This window comes from Bemisia tabaci, chromosome 1, assembly GCF_918797505.1.
Source record: "Bemisia tabaci chromosome 1, PGI_BMITA_v3".
NCBI lineage: Eukaryota > Metazoa > Arthropoda > Insecta > Hemiptera > Aleyrodidae > Bemisia > Bemisia tabaci.
Window position 1 is genome coordinate 73427997 of NC_092793.1, and position 20220 is coordinate 73448216.

The 20220-nt window shown below is 41.3% G+C and overlaps 1 protein-coding gene across 1 annotated transcript in view; it reads left to right on the forward strand.

Annotated features, from left to right (window-relative positions):
- The window catches only part of LOC109033114 (agrin), a 310568-nt gene that overhangs the window by 34137 nt on the left and 256211 nt on the right, over positions 1-20220 (forward strand). Inside the window, exon 3 of the mRNA XM_072296169.1 lies at positions 14439-14474. Coding sequence (XP_072152270.1) covers positions 14439-14474 — 36 coding nt within the window. The remainder of the gene's footprint in view (positions 1-14438; positions 14475-20220) is intronic.

The following is a 20220-nucleotide window of genomic DNA, read 5'->3' on the forward strand; positions in this document are numbered from 1 at the left end:
ACGTGATGGTGACAATGGGCTCCTAGACACAGTTTGAATGTAAATCGCGTACGTTAGATTCGGACTGAGTGTAATAGAAACGAACCAGGTTGCATTATGCTTGAACTGAGAAAGAGGTTTTTTTCGTTCCTCCATGAAACCCAGTATTGAGGCCAAAGTTGGTCAGTTATTTTACTTCATATCCGGATGATTTATTTTGAATCATTGAATCAATTCATTTTAATGCAGGGGCTACGCCCGCTGACAGCTTCGCGGCTCACCTTCCGAAGCACTTTGTGCCTTAGGCGCTTCGTGTTACTCTTATGATTTTACAGTATCGAGTATGATACGATAAGATGGTATCTCATTTAAAGTTCTCCTAACGATTGTTTTCACGCTCAAAGTATTCTGTCACGACTTTGAATGTTTGGCAGGAGAAAAACAACTAGTTGAATTCAGAACTACTCCTAACTCATCCCCCCCCCCCCAAAAAAAAAAAAAAAAAAAAATACGATCTAGTAAGTTTCTTTGGAACTCGGTCTTTTCATTACAAAAATCCAAAATCTTGCGTTAGATATAATGAGCGCACGAAAAGAAGGAGTGCTCTTTTCAGGTTCCAAAAATGGCAAACATTTTGAAATGTCCAACAAAATGTTTTCTCTGAAGTTGTCTATTTTTTAACTGACATAATCAACAGCAATGAATCAAAAACAACATCAACGTGTTCCTTGTCAACTGTTTACCAGATCATTCGCTGTACTGAAATTTGTCCGATGACCATCTGGGCAATCCAGCATTATAGGTAAAACGGACGAATTTCACGCAAATGAGGCAAATTGGCATAGGTGAGAATTGTTAATAGCAACTTACCCTCATCATCAATTTCGAGAGAGCTGCGATGCGTGGCAACCGAAACTTTGAACTTGCAGAGCAGATGTATTAATGTGCTCCTAATTTCAGACCTCAAATCAACTACTCGTTAAACTTTGCGTAATCTTCTCTCATGCTCAATAAACTTGTCATAACTTTACCCCCGAGACCATACTCCTGTTGTGCGATCTCGAAAGTCCATGCAATTTGCACTCTCAAATGTGTGTTTTGAACGAAGGGGAGGGAGAATGAAAATGGGTCAGTAAGACAAAGGAGTCTGTGCTTTACATCAATGACAACAAGCTGGTTATAGTTTTATGATTGGTCGGAAGTTTTTGTCGTATTAAAAGAGTTGGAGGAGAAACCTCGGAGCTTTAAAACAGCCCCAAGCTCGGCCTAGACGGTCAAACAATTTTCTGGTTCGTCACACCATGCAGTTTCCGAACAGCTTCATCCAGCATTAGAATCGAAAGTTATGCACAAAAACATGGATTTGCCACTATGTATGAATTGAAAAGGAAATGCAATCGGGTAATGATTCGAAAGAGGTATAACTACATGTTATCCAGGATTCGCGTTGCCTTGAGAATTCCTCGAATATAATAAACTTTCTTCGGATTTCCAGATTTTGGAATATCCTCGATTGTCGATTTCGGAGAAATTGCGCAAAATCACTTGAATGCCTTTGACATTTAAATCATCAAGTGTTCTGATTGCGATCATTTGGGACTTCGGTCTATTTTTATTCCCATGTCTAATGTCGTCTTTCGAACCTAATCCACGATTTGGTCCGTTTTCTTCAGAATTTGGTTGATAATTCTGATTGGTCCGAATTCCAACGGTGCACAGAAAAAAAAGTATCACAATCCCAACTATACTCCTAGCTGATTTTGGCGCCACATATTAAGAGTAGCTGCACAATCCAGAGGTATAGTTAAGTCGGCTAAAAGTGTGGTTGAATTAACTAACAACTATACCGCTGGCTGGTGCCTTTACACTTCTAGCTGGTGCAGCTACTCTTATGGTTGGCGCCAAAATCAGCTGGAGGTATAGTTGAGATTGTAATACTTTTTTTTCAAGTGATACAACAGACAACTATCCAAAAAATTAACCGAATCCTGTCGCAAAAATTTGCCTATTTTCAACGAAGCATTTTAAAGGGATTACAGGGAGTTAAAGTTGAGAGTTAAAAACCGACCCCAGGGTATTGAATATCCGGAGACACAACGTAACGTCAACCCGAGGCCGTTCTTACGGTGTTATTGAACCTTGACGAGGAAGAAGGAGGCGAACATTCATAATTCATCCGAATAAAAGAAGCTCGCATGCACTCGGTTTTGAATCGTCGGCCCGGCGCACAATGAGGTTCGGTTAGCGGTCTCGATGGCGGCTCGACCAGGGTGCACTCGAGTTAGACAAACACAATGAAAAGTGCAGCATAAATTATGTACGTTCGCCTCGTGAGGAGCCCGGGCAGGTCTTTTTTCTGATCCATTTTTAATAATCGTTTCCTATTACCGAGGATGACATGGAGCGAGCCTCGCTGAAATGATATTTCAACGGGTATCAAAGACGCCTCACTCGAGAATGAAGAAGTTGCCGCCGTGTGAGCCGGGGAAATGGGCATCGCATTTTCAGGGTGTCTAAGTCCGGAATTTCCGGGTAGCCCGGAAATAGTGCTGACTTTTCAAGGGCGGTCCGGAAGTCCTGACAAAGTGTGGAAATTTCGCATGGAGGCCCGGTTTTTTTTTCATTTTTTGGTAATTTTTGTCGCAATTTGAGCGAGAAATTCAAATTTTTGAAATTTTTCGAATTTTGTCAAATGAAGATACTGGAGAAGTACTGCATTTTTCTGTCAAGGAGGTACTGAATTTCTTGGGAATGTACTGGAAAAGTACTGTGAAAGTACTGATTTTTGGCCAGCCTGTTCTATTCGACACCCTGATTTTGTTACGACAGGATTTTTTGGCGGCCCTGGCGGGGTGATTACTGAATTTGATAAACAAAGCGATGGACAAAGAGGGCAAAGAGAAAATAGAGCGATGCTATTGGTTGAAACGGCTGGTTTGTTGTTGACAACGGGGGAAAATAACGGAGTTACCACGGGGTCTCTCTCGGGTTGCCGTAAGTTAGTCTAACACTTACCTCCTGTGTCCATCGCAACCAGCCGCATTCATCAATAATATCTCTGGATTTTCTCTTTGTCCTCTTTGTCTATAGCTTTATTTATCAATTTTAATTATCAGCCCTAGTCTAGCTATCAGGCTAAATGACTGCTTAGCTGTAAGTCGAATCGTATTTTCTTGCTTCTTCTTTTGAAATATTCTAAACCAGTGCCAATGTGCAAATCACTTAATGATGAATTAAAGGTAGAAGAACTTTTGGCATATGTACTTTTGCGGTGGAAGCCGTTGTACATTGTGTTTTTCGGGAAGAACGATTTTGGACGTAAAAACTAGGCGCTTGGACGGATCCGATCATTTGTTGCCAATCTATTGCATAAGTTTAAGCCATCAAAATGCGACTCCTTGCCTCATAAAAATGACCCATTGCAAGTCGTCATCGCTCAGTTATATCATATGAGCCTTCCCCCCCTTTTTCTCCTTTTAATATTTAAACTTTTTATTGGCATTTTACTAATTGGAAACGGACATCACGCCTCAGGAAGAAGAAAAGTTACATCAAATTTCGGAGGTTAAATTGCCGTTTCGGCTTTTACCAAAATATGGCAATTTCATCACCCTTTGATACGAATGAATTTTACAAAAATTTGTACAAACTGGATGTCTGCCAGTAGAGAGCGCCACTTCCTCATGATCTTTCTGGACTTGGTCGTTGTGATGCTTGGAAAGATCGCTTCAGTAGGGTGGTCGCTATATCACATGAGCCTCACATGACTAGACTTAACCTCTGGATCAGGCTGTGAAACGATCTACGAACGAATAGCACGAAACAGTGGAATAGACGGGATGGGAGCTTAGATTTTTCCCTCTTGCAGCGTGACGGCGATTACGGGGCGTTTGAAACGGTTAATCGAGAGAAAGTCCCGGATTAAAGCTATCATTCGTGGAATATTAAGCTGAGTTCCCCTCCCGGATGATATCCTGTTATCACCGCTCACTTCACCCTTTTCCGCCCTTTTCCCACCCTCCCCCGTGCTCTCCAACAATCGAACGCTCCGTACATCGTTGTTGGTGGATTTGACCGGCATAGGTGTTGTCAAATGGTGCACTGCTTTTCGTTGTTCATCTGTGCTGCCGAAGAGAGTAGGCGCAAAATGAAGTTTTGAGATGCTACACCCGGTGAAGAATCCAAGCGGGACATTTTCTTGAACCATTCCTCTCTCCTTCGTCAATAATATTCCAAGAATGCGTCAGATTGTTCGGGTGGTTGAAAATCGATGAATTTAACTTTAATTTTTCTTTTGAAAGGTTTTCACAATTCATGTTAGGCGCTTTGTTCTGCATACTCCTGCGGATACGTTTTGGATCGATTACGACAACAAATTTTAAGTTGGATATTGGCAGATGAGGGTGCCATTCTCACCCAAAACAGCAGTAAATACAGCTTTTTCACGGAATAATAAGAATTCACAGCTGTTACGACGGAGATGATCTAACGACGGAAACGAGGTAAGGGGTCTTTTAATGCGAGGGGGAAAATTTAGCAAGCAAAAAACGTTAGGCTTTTTTTTGGGCGTCAAACCCTTTCGTAAAATGCTTCTTCTTGCAGCGATACCAAAGTTTGTTGTTGAAGCTTGTCATCGCACCATTCTTGAAAATGTTGAAATTTATTAGTAACCCATGACTCAATGAAAACGTGTTAAACGTCCAATGTTAAACGTCCAATGTTAAACGTTGCCCAGTAATAAAGTTCCTTACCTCACGAAAGAAAACACCCAAAGAATAACGAATTTGTGAAAAAAGTTTTTTCAGGGAGTTTTGACCGATACTTTCACGGTATTTATCGCTAGCTCTTTAAGTAGGTAAGCCGTAAAATATTTTAGTGATGGTTCGGCGTCGTTGCCCGCAATTGCTGCATTTTAATACTTAGCGAAAAGTGGTCCAACTCACTTCCGGTCCGTTTGCACTCGGCTATTTCCGGTTCGCTCCGTGATAATTTCACCACTTGCACTGAAATTCGTGACTGCGCAAATCAATTTCCGTTCGAACCGTTTCGAGCTGACTGACAAAAGGCTCCATCAAAAGTTTTGAATTCAACGAACTTTTGGAAAGTTTTATATCGAAGCATTTTTCGGTGGTTAAATGTTGATCTATTTTATTTGCAGAATCACGTATTAGAAGTTAAAAATAGCCTTTTATCGAGTATATGCTTCCTCAATTCATTCAGTATGAAGAGAGGTACACGTGCCTCAAGTTGCTCTTATATGGATAAAAATTTATCAAAAATGATAAAAACATGTTTTGATCAGATTCATTACTAATAAATCAACAACACATTTGTAAACCACGTTTTTGCTATGAGACCATGCCGCTTTGAAGGTCAAAGTAAATTTCATTTTATTATCAGGGAAGCTTTCGTTGTCGCAGATGCACAAATGTTTATGAAATTTCTCATATTCGGTTTCAGAACGACAGTCGCCAACAGATAGTTTCCCAGTGGATAAAGGGAAAAGGGGAATTTTTAAATAAATATGTTAGTATTTATTGCCGACGTCAGAGCATCATCATTACCCTGATAAATTTCTCACCAAGCCCCTCCAATTACGTCGCATGTAATGTTTACTCACATTCACACTAATATTATTTTTCCGGTGAAAATTACGGTATGTTTAGTTCAAAACTTGTAACTTGTAGTCCCCCCCCCCCCCCAAAGAAAAAATTGACTTGGTTTGTATCTACTCAATTCAGTTCATTGGTAATTCAGTATTTCAATCGTCGAACTTTTTTCTGATCAGCTTTCGAAATGTGCACGCAAGTTTCTAGTTTCATGGACCTTTCAAGTTCATGCAAATTCTAAATGCTTTTTTTAATCGTGTGCTCCTGCAGGGCGGCACCTAAATTACTGCAGAGCAGATATTTGATCAAATCACTCATGCCGGTCTTGATATAGGTCGAAAAATATTCGAGTTCGGCCTCAAATTATCATGTAAATTCCGTTTGATCTCGCATATTTAAAATAGAAAAAAGTGAACTTCCAATCGATGTTATTTGTTTGCTATTCCTCTCTAAAAAGACCAGTCCTTTGTTTTGCCACCTGTTTATTCTCTTCAACATAGGTGAATTTTATTTCATACACCATTCAAATAAAAAAAAATACGAGTTTGAATGAAATTTAAAAGCATGGTTAGTTTCACTTTGATGGAGGTAAAAACCCAGAATCCTCAAAAATGCATCGAGTAAATGAGCCCGTTAAAATTGCTGTGCGAAATTCATATCACGGAAAACCCAGAATCTAACAAAACAGTTTTGTGGGTACTTGGGCAGTTTTTGCCTTTGTTTTTAATGGATGCTTGCGACTGAAGAAGTTAAGAAGAGTAGTCATCGTATAACTTGATTTTCACTCCTCTTTGGGGGGGGGGGGGGGAGCGAAAGCCCTTCGAAAGTGATGAATCGCTTTAAAAATGAGCATAATTACTGGAATGCAATTTCTGATGCGCTCGAAAATTCAGAAAGGAATGTTTCACCTACCCAAACATGTCAATCAGAGCCATAAATGTTCACAAAGTCGTTCATTGCTGAACGATTACAGTGGCGTGGCGTGCTTTGCGATTTATTGATTGATCGCTTGTTTAAAATTACGAAAAAGGACCGATAAACAGGGTGTTCGCAATAATCACTGTAATAATCGATTTTTTACCATAGCTTCAAATAGGGAAATATCGATAATCGATTATTCACGCCTCGCCACTGAACGACTAGTAAAACCACCGATATGAAATGAAAAAATGTATTGATCCTCGATAATTCTTTCTTACTGAAGTAAACAAAAATATGAAATAAAAAATGATAGATTTCAATAATCGAAGTTGGTCTTTAGGCTACACATATAATCCGTGACTAAATGCAACTTTGGCTGCGAGCGCCGCGCCGTGAGTCGTGCACTGAAAAAAAAGTTCGGTAAATCCGAACTAGTTAGGATCATATGGAACCACGATTTTGTTCGGTACACACGACCGAATTATTCGGTCTGCTCAGCCAAACTGTTCGGTCCACTGAACCGAATTGTAAGAATTTATTATGGTTCGGTCGCACAAACCGAACAATTCGGTTGAACAGACCGAATATTTCGGTTGTGTGTACCGAACAAGAACTGGTTCCATATGGACTACATTTTGCAATTTGGAACTATAAATTCTAGCCCGGTTTGAAAACAACGTATGTGTCATTAGTTTCCCTGTGCACTTAAGTGTTTTCTCAGAAGAACCAGAATTTATAGTTCCGAATTGCAAAAAGCAGTCCATATGATCCTAACCAAGTCGGATTTACCGAACTTTTTTTTTCAGTGTGGCTGAATGAAATGTAAGCTTTCCATATGCTTCAACACAAGTGTATTTGGGTATGAGCCATGATTAGCACATTCTTTTATGTGTCTTGAGGTTCATCCCAGCATGCACTTACTGCTCCCTTCGCTATAGCGGCAGAACCAGTGCGAAGTCAAGATTCTACCGCTCTAGTTTAAGTACAATTTTCATGCTCGAGCTGTTTTCTCACTCTTCCAAGTTCCAATACCAATGAATCTAAAAACCTGTTTATTCGTACACCTCGCCCATTACGGAGTCTACGGGTTAGCCGAAGGCTCATGATTCATCCGCAGTGCCGAATAAACGAGTGTTACAATGTCGCCGATTCGAGGGAAAGGGGAGCGCTTCGAGGGAATCTCTACTTGCGGATGCAGCGCCAGGCAAGGCGTACCGGTAACAAATTCGCAGGAGTTTATGATGGACCGAGGGGGGCGCAAGACGCAACACGCAACACTTTTCCGGGGCCCATTAGAGCCTTCGCATCTATCTTATTCGATACGAGGAGCGGGGATTTAATCACCACGTAAGAGAGTCGTTAAAGGGGTGCATATTGTGTATTCCATACGTTGGTCCAACGTGCGCTGATGCCAGCTTTCCGCAGTAAAGCTAAGTTTCTTTCACGCGCCCTCAACTTCGATGCCGAGTCGTCCGCTCGCTTGAACTTCGTGAGGAAACGGATGCAAAGATTTCAAGTTTAATATTTATATCTTTTCATAGGCAGAACATTTTCATTCTGAGAGGTGACTTAATTTTAAGTCGTCGATTGAAAATGTTCAAGAGTTGGGGTAAAACGTCTAGGTTTTGTTTAATGTCAATTCTAGCCTTATTTCCCCCAAATCGCGTTATTTTGTTGTATCTTTTCAAATAAACTACCGGACACTGAAAAGAACTTTACGGAAAAATTGGCCGGCCAAGAAATTGAAGAAAATATCGCAGAAAATTTTAGTTGGTTATTTATGGATAACCGCCCTAAGCAGAAGAGGTTTTTTTTTTGTTTTTAAACAAAGAAAGTGCTCTAGCCCTACCTAGAAATCACTGTATTTTAGGAGCGAGAGACTAAAAATGCTTCCCACATAATTTCGCGCAAAACAATTTGATGAGTCTCCTTGTAAAAAATAATGCCTAAAAAGTCATTCCGGAACGTTGGAGCAAATTCTGTCTGTGCAGTTTGTAGTAATTAAATATGCCTGAGTTTTATGAAATTCTGATCGGTCAAATAGCTTGGGAATCGGTTGCAACAGAGCCTGGTTGGGTTAAGTTAGGTCACGCAACTAAACTAACTCTCCGGCAAAGCTGGAAGTATCACTCGAATTGAAGGCGCCCACATTTTGAATTTCTGCACACTTTTTCTACAACTTCAAGTAACAGAAATATCTATGACCTTCATCTCTTTCAGCACACTATTGGCAGCCATATTTCTAAAAAAAAAAACCCGCTTACGGATAATTTGATGTTGCATAATTTCTTCTGATTGTTCTAATTCAAAATCGCGAAGTTTAAATCAAGTCCCCATATCGCCCAATTGCTGATTATCAGCTTATGAAGCATTTTGTTTGCACGTACGCACTCGTTGATTGGTGCTCTCAAAAGTTCAACTTGTACGTTCCTTACATGTGAAGAGGTTCAGTTACACGATCAAATTGAGCCATCAAACTGAAGCTCTGATTGGTGGACCTGAGGTGAGGATGCGACCAATGAGAGGCCCAATTTGATGGCTCAATCTGATCGTGTAACTGGACCTAAGAGGATCGTCACGTAGGAAAAATTGTGAAATACCTAATCGCCACCGAGGAAACAAGCCGGCAGCGCGGCGTGTGTATGAGAAGCGCGTGACTTATTTAGTGTCGGTGACAACCGCTGCGGCAGCACTAGTGCTGAGTCCACGTAAGACGAGTTTACGGCGTGTTTTGTCCCTCATTAAATGCGTGAGGGTCCTCTTTTAATCTCCGCAAATGCTCGGGGAGGACCCTCGTCCCTGGCCGTCCCGTGTCGAAGGGCCCGTCGCGTCCTCCCCCCGTCATAATTCTGCTGCACTGCCTTTTTAATGGCCTCCGCTAAGCGTCTTTTTGAGCACTGTCCAATCCGTGTTACTTAAACCTACCTAAGTCGCGCGCTGATGCCAAACCAGGGTCCCTTATCTCATGGATTTTCGTCGCTTTTCACACAACCAGCGGTCTTGTTGTTGAATTTGTTAGACAAAGCGATAGACATAAAAGGCACATGGAATATAGAGCGATCTTATTGGTTGAAACGAATAGGTCCTATAGACTAAGGGGGAAAATGATGGACTAACTATAGGGTCCCTCGTGGGTTGCACAGTTAGTCTATCACCTACCTCCTTTATCCATTTCAACCACTCGCTTTCACCAATAAGATCCCTTCATATCCCTATTTTTTTCATTGTCTATCGCTTTGTATATAAATTTCAAAAATCGACCCGCGTTTTCTGACTTAAAAATTTGAGGGAGCAAACTTAATATGAAGGGGGTACAAAGTTTAGCCACAATAAGGATAAAACCTTTATAAAAATGGAGCTAAGAGCCAATACTTCATAATCAATGTAATTCAATTACACGATGTTACGATGATGCCAAAAGCAAGCAATTGAACAAAAAGAAAGGATGACGTTTTTTGTTCGAGTTTATATCTGTCATCCTTTCTTTTTGCTTATTAAATTGAATCATATTGATTCTATTATTTGCGTGTAGCTCGTTGTTTATCATCTTTTCTCCTTTATTTGACCGCATAGCCAGCCAAATTTGGCATCACGATGTGTTAGCCACATTGTTGTCTCGCCTTCAATTTTTGAGGTAGGGTGGAGAACATGCAACATTCTACAATAGTCATCCGTCTGAGTTTTCATCTTTTCTTCCCTGTATGAATCTTGTATCTGTACCTAACGGGGATACTTCACGCATTGCGCGATGCGCGCATTGGCGCCTACAAACCTAACAGGGATACTTCACGCATTGCGTACACGCAATATCCCTGTTAGGTTTATGATTTGCTCTTTTTTTAGTCATTTGACTGACCGATAAACACCATCTAAACGTTCATTCTCCCTCACACCGCACAGGAGTGATTTTGCTATGGGTCAGTTGCAGAGGTCACGTAATCGTATTTTGATGTTTCATTCTTGTAGATCAGCTAAAATCAATCCGTCCAAACAGCAACTCACTTTGTTCCGTATTAACCGAAGTATAGCGTTTAAAAAATTTGGTTTATGACGTCATCCACCGCGGTAGTGATTCTTCCACCGCAAACTGATTTCATCCGGTTTCAAGTTGAGGAACCAGGGACATTGTGTGTCTCTCTGACATATGAAGGCAAGGTGGAAGAAACCAAGGGTGTCACTACTGCGGTGGATGACGTCATAAGCGGAATTTTTCAAAGCGTGATATCTCGATCAATATTATGTATGAATCTTGTATCGTACTAGATCATATCAATTTTCAACCTAATGATTTTGACACCACCTCTTTTTTTTTAAATAAAAGTCTTTAAAATGAATAATAAAAGCATACTACAAATGAAAATGCACTCTCAACTTCCGTGGATAAAGCAACGTTAATTTGGCGCGTACCCCATCGCTTGTACGAGTGTAAACTCTGTCTTATTGAATTGATCCAGCGTCTGTTGTAAAACTGTCCAAATTTTTGCAAAAAACGTTTAAAATGTATTCGAATGATTAAAATCAACGAGTTATACTTCATGACTTAATGACGAAAGTTTTATACAGAGGAAGAAAACAGTTTGTGCTATTTTCTGCGTGCTAACGTGGTTAAATTTTAGACAAGTCTCAAACAAAGTTTAAGGTCAGGAATTGGCAGAAAAGGGTCCCATGTATTATTTTCCCCCTGTTTTATCATTATTTTTATTTTTTCAACTATGAGAAGAATTTTGCAGTTTTAGCAAAATCAGTCGATTCATTTAAATTAGATTGTTGTATTTTCGAGAGAAATTCGATTTTGAGAATTTAGGCGTCACCGGTCTCTTTGGTAACACAGTTTATACGGCTCCGGAGTCCAAAGACAATATGTTGTAGAGATATTGCACTAACAATGTAATGAATATGATGTGTGGGTGAGGCAAAAGTTAAGTTCGAGAGTCCGAGGTATTTTTTACGTAATAATCATTGATGAGCAACTCGGTGAGAGTAAAATTCACCAATTGATGACTGATGAATGTCGGGGTGAACACTTTGCTAGGCTAGTTTTTGGAAACAAGGGCAAGATTGCTAATCCCATCGCTCAACTGTTTAGTCATGAGTCATCATTAAGGTGCGCTGAGCGTTGCCTCCCGAAAGTATCTCTCACACTACAGGGAAGATAGCAATCTCTGCAATACGTTGTCCCTGCTCGTCTCTGAGGGAAAGGGCCTAACCTGCGAAGACCATTTTCCCGCCTGGATCCACGGCGCTAATCCCTTTGGACCCTGTCGGGACGTGGCAACGCTCCAAACGTGCGCGGGATCCCCGGCAGGAAAAGCCTTTGAAAGGGCTTTTAATCACGCCCACGGCTGGCTGATCGCGCGGACCCAAGACCCGCGTATCGTGTCGGATTTGCGTTTATTTTTTACACCCGCCAGAGTGCGCCTCGGGCGTCTCCTACTTGTTGCAATGGCGAAAGACGTCACCCAGGTTTACGAGCCTGGCTCGTGCAGTGCATTAAACTTTATGGGCTCTTTGCACTTACCTACCGGATTCGATGGAGTTAAGTGGAAGATGCCTATCTCACCTGTGGTAGGAGCCATCGATCATATGACAGCGCCACGATGCAGGAACTCATGTCGGGATGTAGATAAGGGGCTTTATACGCTACTATCCACTTGTCGCTTGCGTTATGGATTACTGGTTGACGGCGACCGAGACAAATCGCTCAACGCCGGATTGTGCTGAATGTATTCGCTCCAAAATTCCAATTTTTTAGCATCAAAAAGTTAGTTTGAACTTTCTTTCCACCCTAAGGATCCATGTAATTTCAAAACTTCTAACAGGTATTTCTCGGAATAGCAAAAACTGCACTTATGCGCCTTGTCCTCCAAGTCTCTCAAATGTTGTTTTTTCACATGAATTCCTTCAGTCGAGCAGAGGGGCGCTTATTTACAGGTATTGTCGGTCATCTTGGTTTGATATCTAAATGTGAGAGTCGACAGCAACACTTTCCTAGTGTTTTCTTGTCGGCAGATCGGATGTCCTTCTGGGCCTTAAGAGGTTCATATTTCGACATGTTCATACCCTACTCGAGTAGAGACGGATCCAGCAATTTGGCAACACCGGATTTCCTCCATTTAAACCTACGCTAAATAATCGATTTTTGTCGGAGCACCTGGTCCCTCCAAGGATCGATACATTTCAATGGGTTTAAATGAAGAAAAAACAATGTTGCCAATTTGCTGAATTCGCTAATGTACTCGAGCTGCGACGATTAAGCGAGGCCGCGATTCGCGAATCGCCCAAAGCCGCGAGAGTCTCACATTTGACTCATCAGTTTCCGCTTATCACTAACAGGGTTATCGGCGCCGTCCAATTCCAACGTTGCCATTCGGCGCGGCAAACTATCCTCCGAATGCGTAAATTAGCCGGTTTTTACGCACAACCTGGCAATCGGCTCATTACTTGTAAGCCCGCGCCAAAAGTTTACTGACCGCCCCTCCTCCTCGCCAGCCTGACAATGTCTGAGAGCTAATTAAAGTTAGCGTGCGGGGCGTGCTTGACAGCGGAGGGGAAGCCCTACCCCAACACACGTTGGTTGTTGGTCGGTGAGCGCAAGCGATGCACTCTTCGGTTGCATCGTAAACGCCGGAGGAAGTTTTACAGTAAAATTTGCCTAGCTCGGAGATTTCAACTGCTTTCTGCAACCGATAGATTCGGTTCTCCCTCGCCTTCAAATTTTACCAATCGCTGCCGATTCCTCTCCCGAATCATAACCATTTTAATGGAATCAGCCAAATTAGCATCAAGTAGAAATTATTATTGGAATTGCATTATGCAAAAAGGAACCAAGAGCATTACAATGTTGCTACACGGAAAAAAAATTGCTGATTCAACAATTCAATTGCTAAAAACAGTGAGTGCAATGTTTCAACGCAAAATTTACAACAAAAAAATGCTACTTTAACCACGTTGTAAACTAATTTAACCACGGGGGTGGTTAAAGTAGCATTTTTTTGTTGTGAAATCTGCGTTGAAACATTGCACTCACTTTTTTTAGCAATTGAATCGTTGAATCAGCAATTTTTTTTTCCGTGTAGGATTGTGCAGTTTACATTCTTTGCGAAAAATTCCTAAATTCATGAATAAAATTGAATCTACAAAGGTAATTTTCATCTTGAATTCATAGCTTATTGGAAGTAAAGATGGACATTGTTTAGATGCTCAGTTTATATCTGCAAAGTAAAAATCGTTGCTCAATCTTAGCGGCATTAGAACGCTCCTGGTTCCTTTTTGCAAAATGCAATCCAATTGTAAATTGTTCAGTGTTGTGATACAACCGGGTTGAGGTCGAAAACTTCGATTTGCAGTTTTCCACTTTTTAATACTCACTTCGTCAAAGTCTGGTCAAAATTGTGGCCAACCATTGGGTCAAATTTTGAAACCATAACTCGTATCATATTAGTGACTAAATTGTTTTGAGGGGCAGCAACAGCCGCGAAAACTATTTCAGCATTTTTCTCGAATTCGTATTCATATTTTTCGTTGTTTAACTAAGAACTGCTGCCAAAGAGTCAGTTTGCGGAATTTTTGGAGTTTGCACACATAATGCAGAGTTAAACCTTCTACATGAGCCGTGATACACCTGTCTTATTTTCTCTCTCACTTTGAGTTGCATTATGCCTGGCTCCATCGCATTCATAGAAACCGCGCTTCGAATTTTCACATTTAAAATAATCGAAAACTCTGAAAACGGGTCTCCATTCGGAGGAAAGCGGTTTTTGAAATTCATTCTCACTGTGTTTGCAAGCTTTTTACAGAAATTTCTTTGAAATTACAATTTATCGTGCATTGAGTGATGTCTACCTATGCTTTTAGCGGTATTTATCATTGATCCAACCTTTCTTTATTCTGAACATTTCAATAAATTCTATCTTTATTTTTTCTTTCCAGATGCAGCTTACACGCCAAGGACGCCAATCATTGAAGGTATGTCACTTTAAATTTTCTGCCCTAGATTTTACTTCTCTCCACATTGTGGAAGAAGTTTTTTCCGGTCTTTTCTCATATAAATTAATTAGTCCACTGTCCAATGGATCAGTTGTGCTGGTGACAGAATCGTGTTTTGATGTAGAAATAATAATACAACAACAATAATAGTCGATGTGATATATCGCACGTCACTTTAAAACAAAAAATAGCGTCCGTCGAATTACCTTAAAAATTAGAGCCAAACACAGTGCGGAGCGGCCGCGGCATGACTGCTGCCAGCGCGATACGCGCATTGGCGCCTACAAACCTAACAGGGATATTTCACGCATTGCGCGATACGCGCATTGGCGCCTACAAACCTAACAGGGATACTTCACGCATTGCGCAATGCCTGAAGTATCCCTGTTAGGTTTATGATTTGCTCTTTTTTTAGTCATTTCGTCGCTCCTCTGGCGTAAGGGCGTATCTCGATTTCCACATGGAAACCATGGGGTTTTTTGGACAGCAGGGTTTACGTCGAAATCAAGATACGCCCTTACGTCAGAGTAGCGACGATTTGACTGACCGACAACACCATATAAACGTTCATTTTTCCTCACACCGCACAGAAGTGATTTTGCAATGGGTCAGTTGCAGAGGTCACGTAATCGTATCTTGATGTTTCATTCTTGTAGATCAGCTAAAATCAATCCGTCCAAACAGCAACTCACTTTGTTCAGTATTGACCGAAGTACCGCCCTTTGAAAAATTCGGTTTATGACGTCATCCACCGCGGTAGTGATTCATCTACCGTAAATTGCTTTCATCCAGTTTCATTTTGAGGAACCAGGGAAATTGTGTGTCTCCCTGACAAATGAAAGCAAGGTGGAAGAAACCAAGTATGTCACTGCGGTGGATGACGTCAAAAGCGGACTTCTTCAAAGCGTGATACCTTGTTTGATATTGAACCTAGAGTGTTGCTGTTTGGATAGATCTTTTTGTGTGTAGCTGCTTCACAAGAATCAAGCATCAAAACAAGATGTTGTGACTTATGCAACTAACTAATTTTGAAACAAAGCCTACCCAGTCACAACAAACCTACTCCAGTGGCGTGAAGTGCGATGTATCGATTGTTCTGCCATTTAAACCTATGGTAAAGGATCGATTATTAAGGTGTTCGCTGCAAACACCCTGTCTATCGATCCTTTTTAATAGGTTTAAACGGCAGATCAATCGATATATCGCAAAGCACGCCACGCCACTGCGGGCCGATTATTGAAATTTATTGACAAAGCAATAGACAAAGAAGACATAAGAAGTATAAAGCAATCCTATTGGTTGAAATGGGTGGTTCCTATAGAATAAGGGAGAAAATGATGGACTAACTATCGGGTCTCTCGTGGGTTGCCGTCAGTTAGTCTATCACCTAGTCCTTTGTTCATTGCAACCACCCTCTTCCACCAATAGGATCCCTCGATATCTCTTTTGTCTCCTTTGTCTATTGCTTTGTCTATAAATTGCAATAATCACCCCGCTGACCTACTCTGATCTATTAGGTAGAAAACACACTACACGAGGGTAGTTGAAACGCGGAGGATGCGGGGCAGTGGCGAGGCGTGAATGATCGATTTTCGATATCTCCCTATTTGAAGCTATGATAAAGAATCGATTATTAAGGTATTCGATGCGAACACCCTGTTCACCGATCCTTTCCGTAGGTTTTAATGGCAGTTTAATCGATACATCGCAGATGCGGGGTGAGGCGGGAGGGCGGAGCTTGGACTTTTTCAAGGAGAATCACAATTACGGTGGAATATTTTATCATCTCGGCTCCGGCGCGGAGTGCGAAGGACGTTTTAATAACTCATTTGTCGAGCACTTCCGATTCATCATTAAAAATTTCTGCCTCCTCGGCAATCGGCGCCGGTGCTGCACCCTATCTTAGAATCAGTGGCGCGGCGCATGCTTTGCGATTTATCGATCGAACTTTCATTGAAACCTATGGAAAAGGATCGATAGAAAGGGTGTCCGCAACGGAAACCTTAATTATCGATCCTTTACCATATCTTCAAAAGGGGAACTATCGATAATAGATTTTTCACGCCTCGCCACTGCCAAGAATCGATATATTTCCATAGGTTTATATGGAGAAAAACAATGTTGCCAATTTGCTGGATCCGTTAATGAGTTGGACAAGGGCCGAACGACCGTCATATCGTGATCGAACTTCGACTTGGCGGATATCGAAGCGGGCCGGTCCGGGGCGAGAAGAAAGAGGCTAAGACGACGTGATTAAAGACCGTAATTTCCAATTTGCCATCGATTTTTCGCGCCCCGGAGCCCACAGCCTCGGCGCGATGGCTCTCGAAAATCGAGAGGCTCAATTTATTATGGCGGCAACGGCTCCGTCGAATTGTATAAATCTTCGCCGAACGAGGAGGGAAATATCACCCCTCCGAGTGGAGATCGGTCGCAAAAGCGCGGGAACACCCGACTTCTCGCCCTGCGATTTTTCTTCCGGACGACCTTTTGACGTGGACTAAACAGCGAGTAAAAGCTCATTCCGTTGCAACTGGAAAAATTATCCTTTCACGATGATATCAGACGGTTTTCGAGTGAACGAGTTCTCCGCCCGACTCGCAGTTTGAAGTTCATTTCAGATAAACTTAAAGAGACTGCTTTTTTCAGTGAGGAACTACTGAACAACAGTACCGCCAAAATTATGCAGCATTTTTCATGTCACTAAAAAAGAGAAAAAAACTAAAGATTGGAATAGTTTATTTTTCTTCATCATAAACTTGTTTCTCAAAAGAGAAACTTTCCCTTTATATTTCACTCGCTAATCTACTTTTATCTGTTTTATTGTAAATGTAGGAGTGGTACAATCTTTACAAACATTGCTGTATTAGGAATTTTTTACTGTCAAATGTGATTGATGCATTTTTCGGTGAAAGGGCGTATGAGGTCTGGAATGCTGCTAAAATTGTGAAAATATTTCTAGCGTTTTGCGGCAGATAACAGTCATGCATAGTCGATTTACTCCTTGACAATAGTGAGAAAGAACTGTGAACAGATTGAGAGAAAAATTCATAGCAGAAGTGTCGGGTAAGCTGAACAATCTTAGCACGCCCGTTTACCGAAAAATGCCTCAATCAAATTAGAGACCCTCAAAGACCCTTAATTGAGGAGAACCTATATTTCTGGTATAGAATCTTTAAAGAGAGATTCATTTGCACCCAGGGCACTTTGCAGATTAGCTCAGCTATTCTATGGGACCGTCAAGGACCACAAAAAGTGTCGAATGTCACCAGCAGATGACTTAAAATGATTTAATCTGTGGTAATCTTATTTGCGAGCAGTACCGTGAATTTAACTCAATGTGATTGCAAGCATTTATTTATGAATTCATTTTCGGCAATAATGCGCAAAACAATATTTTTAACACAATCTCAATAGACCTTTAGACAAGGTGCAAAAAGCATTACGATATTTATATTCTTATAATAACTCACGTAGAACACGATTTGCACTACAAAAATTACTTTAAAAAAAAAAACCCTAAAACAGAAATCAATGTTTTTCGATGCATGAATTCAAACTTCCCGTTTTATGTGTCGTCATTGTGACAATCCTTCCAGAATGAAAATATCACTATCTCAATATTGGCGATTCGGCTCGGCTATCGCAAGTTTTTTACACTTTGAACAATACAGAGTGGTGAAAGAACACTGCTCGATTGAAAAGCCCTGCCAAAACAGTTGCATCGTGAATAATTTCCTTTTTATTTCGATATGTAGTATTAATTTACTCATTTATTGTTTCACTTTGATTAAATATCTATATCTTCTTGCAACAACGACGTATGAATTTAGTGATCGGCATATTTTGATACCACACGCGGAGAAAATGTCAGGCGCTCCAGCTTCTTCAATGGTTAGGTTTGGATGCAACTATTCGTGTTCTCATGATGTCTATGTTGCATACCAAAATATTGCAGGCGCTCTGGTTTTCTGAGGAACAACGGACAGGTGCAGTTGTTAGTTCTCACCAGTTTTCTACGTTGGATTTACAATCGTGTTTACCACGAGATCTTCGGAGTTCGTGTGAGCCGTGTTGCATCACGGCAGCGATGTCAAATGGTGCATATTTGCCACCAAAAACACTACCGCAAGCATCGCGGATATCAATTCCGCATGCAAAATTTGCAAGAATTAACTTGCATAAAAATGGGTTTTTGTAGTTATAGGTCCAAAATTATAATTAAATAAAACAGTTTTATGCAAGATAATTCTTACCCATTTGTTAGCATACTTTGGCTACATACCCACTTATCAAGTTAATCAAGCCACTACCAGTATGTTACAAATTAATGGACTCGATTTTCATATGATCGTGAAATTCGAATTCGTCGTAACCAACGTTTAATAAAAACATTAACATAAAACGTCAATATCCATGGTAGTTAGTAGTAATCTCCATTGCTCCAATCGTGCAGGAGAAATGTCGAGGATGAAAAATTTATTTTCATATTTATTGAATTTCAAATTAAAATGTCGAATTTCAAATGTGGGACCAAGGAGGTGGTAGTTGTCCATCGTGAAGTCCGTGATTTTTTCCCCGCAATTTTCCTCAACCAAGAAACACCCTATTCGCTGCATGAGATCTAGCGGTTCTCACTGCAAATTGGACGTATCTCTGCCAAACGGAACTATGTGCAATAAGACATGAGCCCTGAGACTCTTTAGAATGTATACATCGCAGGGCTCACGTCGCAATGCACATAGTTCCGTTCGGTAGAAATGCGTTCAATTGACAACGCCGCTCGCCAATGGCCAATGCAGCCGCGATCATTGCGCAATGTTTGAGGAGCGCGACCCCCCCCCCCCCCCCTCCTCGGGCACCGGCACTAAAGAGCGTGTAGCAATTTAAATTTACACCAATTAAGGCGGGAATAATAATCGAAACAGGGAGCGGTGACGGGGGAGGGGCGGGGATGACGAGGGGGGAATATGACGGGGCGATCGACTCCCGGCCGCACGCGTCGGCGGAGCCCCCCAGCGACGACTGCGCGTTTCTTTGTCCCCCGCTTGTTCTTTAATTAATTTAGTAATTAATTTAATCAGCCGGCAGTTCATTTTGTCGCAACACGGCCTCAACCCTTCGCCGCCGTCTCCGTCTCCGGAGTGATGCGGAAATGAAACGCCGGCCTCGTCGCGCCGCGCCGCCGGGGAGAAACGTCGTAAGACTGTCGAACGTCACCAAATGTCCTCTCGTGAAATCGGAGTTCTTGGCGCCTTAGAGTCCTCGAAGCTTCAATTTTCCAAATCTTATTCCATATAATATATAAACACTGGGGGGGGGGGGAAAACACATTGTATCTAGAGTCCAGACTCTTGAAAACATTGACAAGAAAAAATACTCTTGATGCAATCAGATTTAAGCTTAAATCAAGGACCAAGCCTCTTAATTTGAGCGGATTTCCTTTTGATCCAAGCAAAAATCTGATTGAATCAAGAGTATTTTTTCTTGTCAATGTTCTCAAGAGTCTGGACTCTAGATCCAATGTGTTTTTTTCCCCAGTGAAATGACAGAACTCACAAAATCTATAAAAACTAACAAAATAATAACTCCTCTGAAGTAAAGAGGAATGGAATTGAACGTATTTATGTCAAAAGGCACTATGTCTCACGACCAACCCTATGCACATAGCTCCTTTTAGCGTAAATACGTCCAAATGAGAATTTGCAGGGGTCAGAAATTTGAT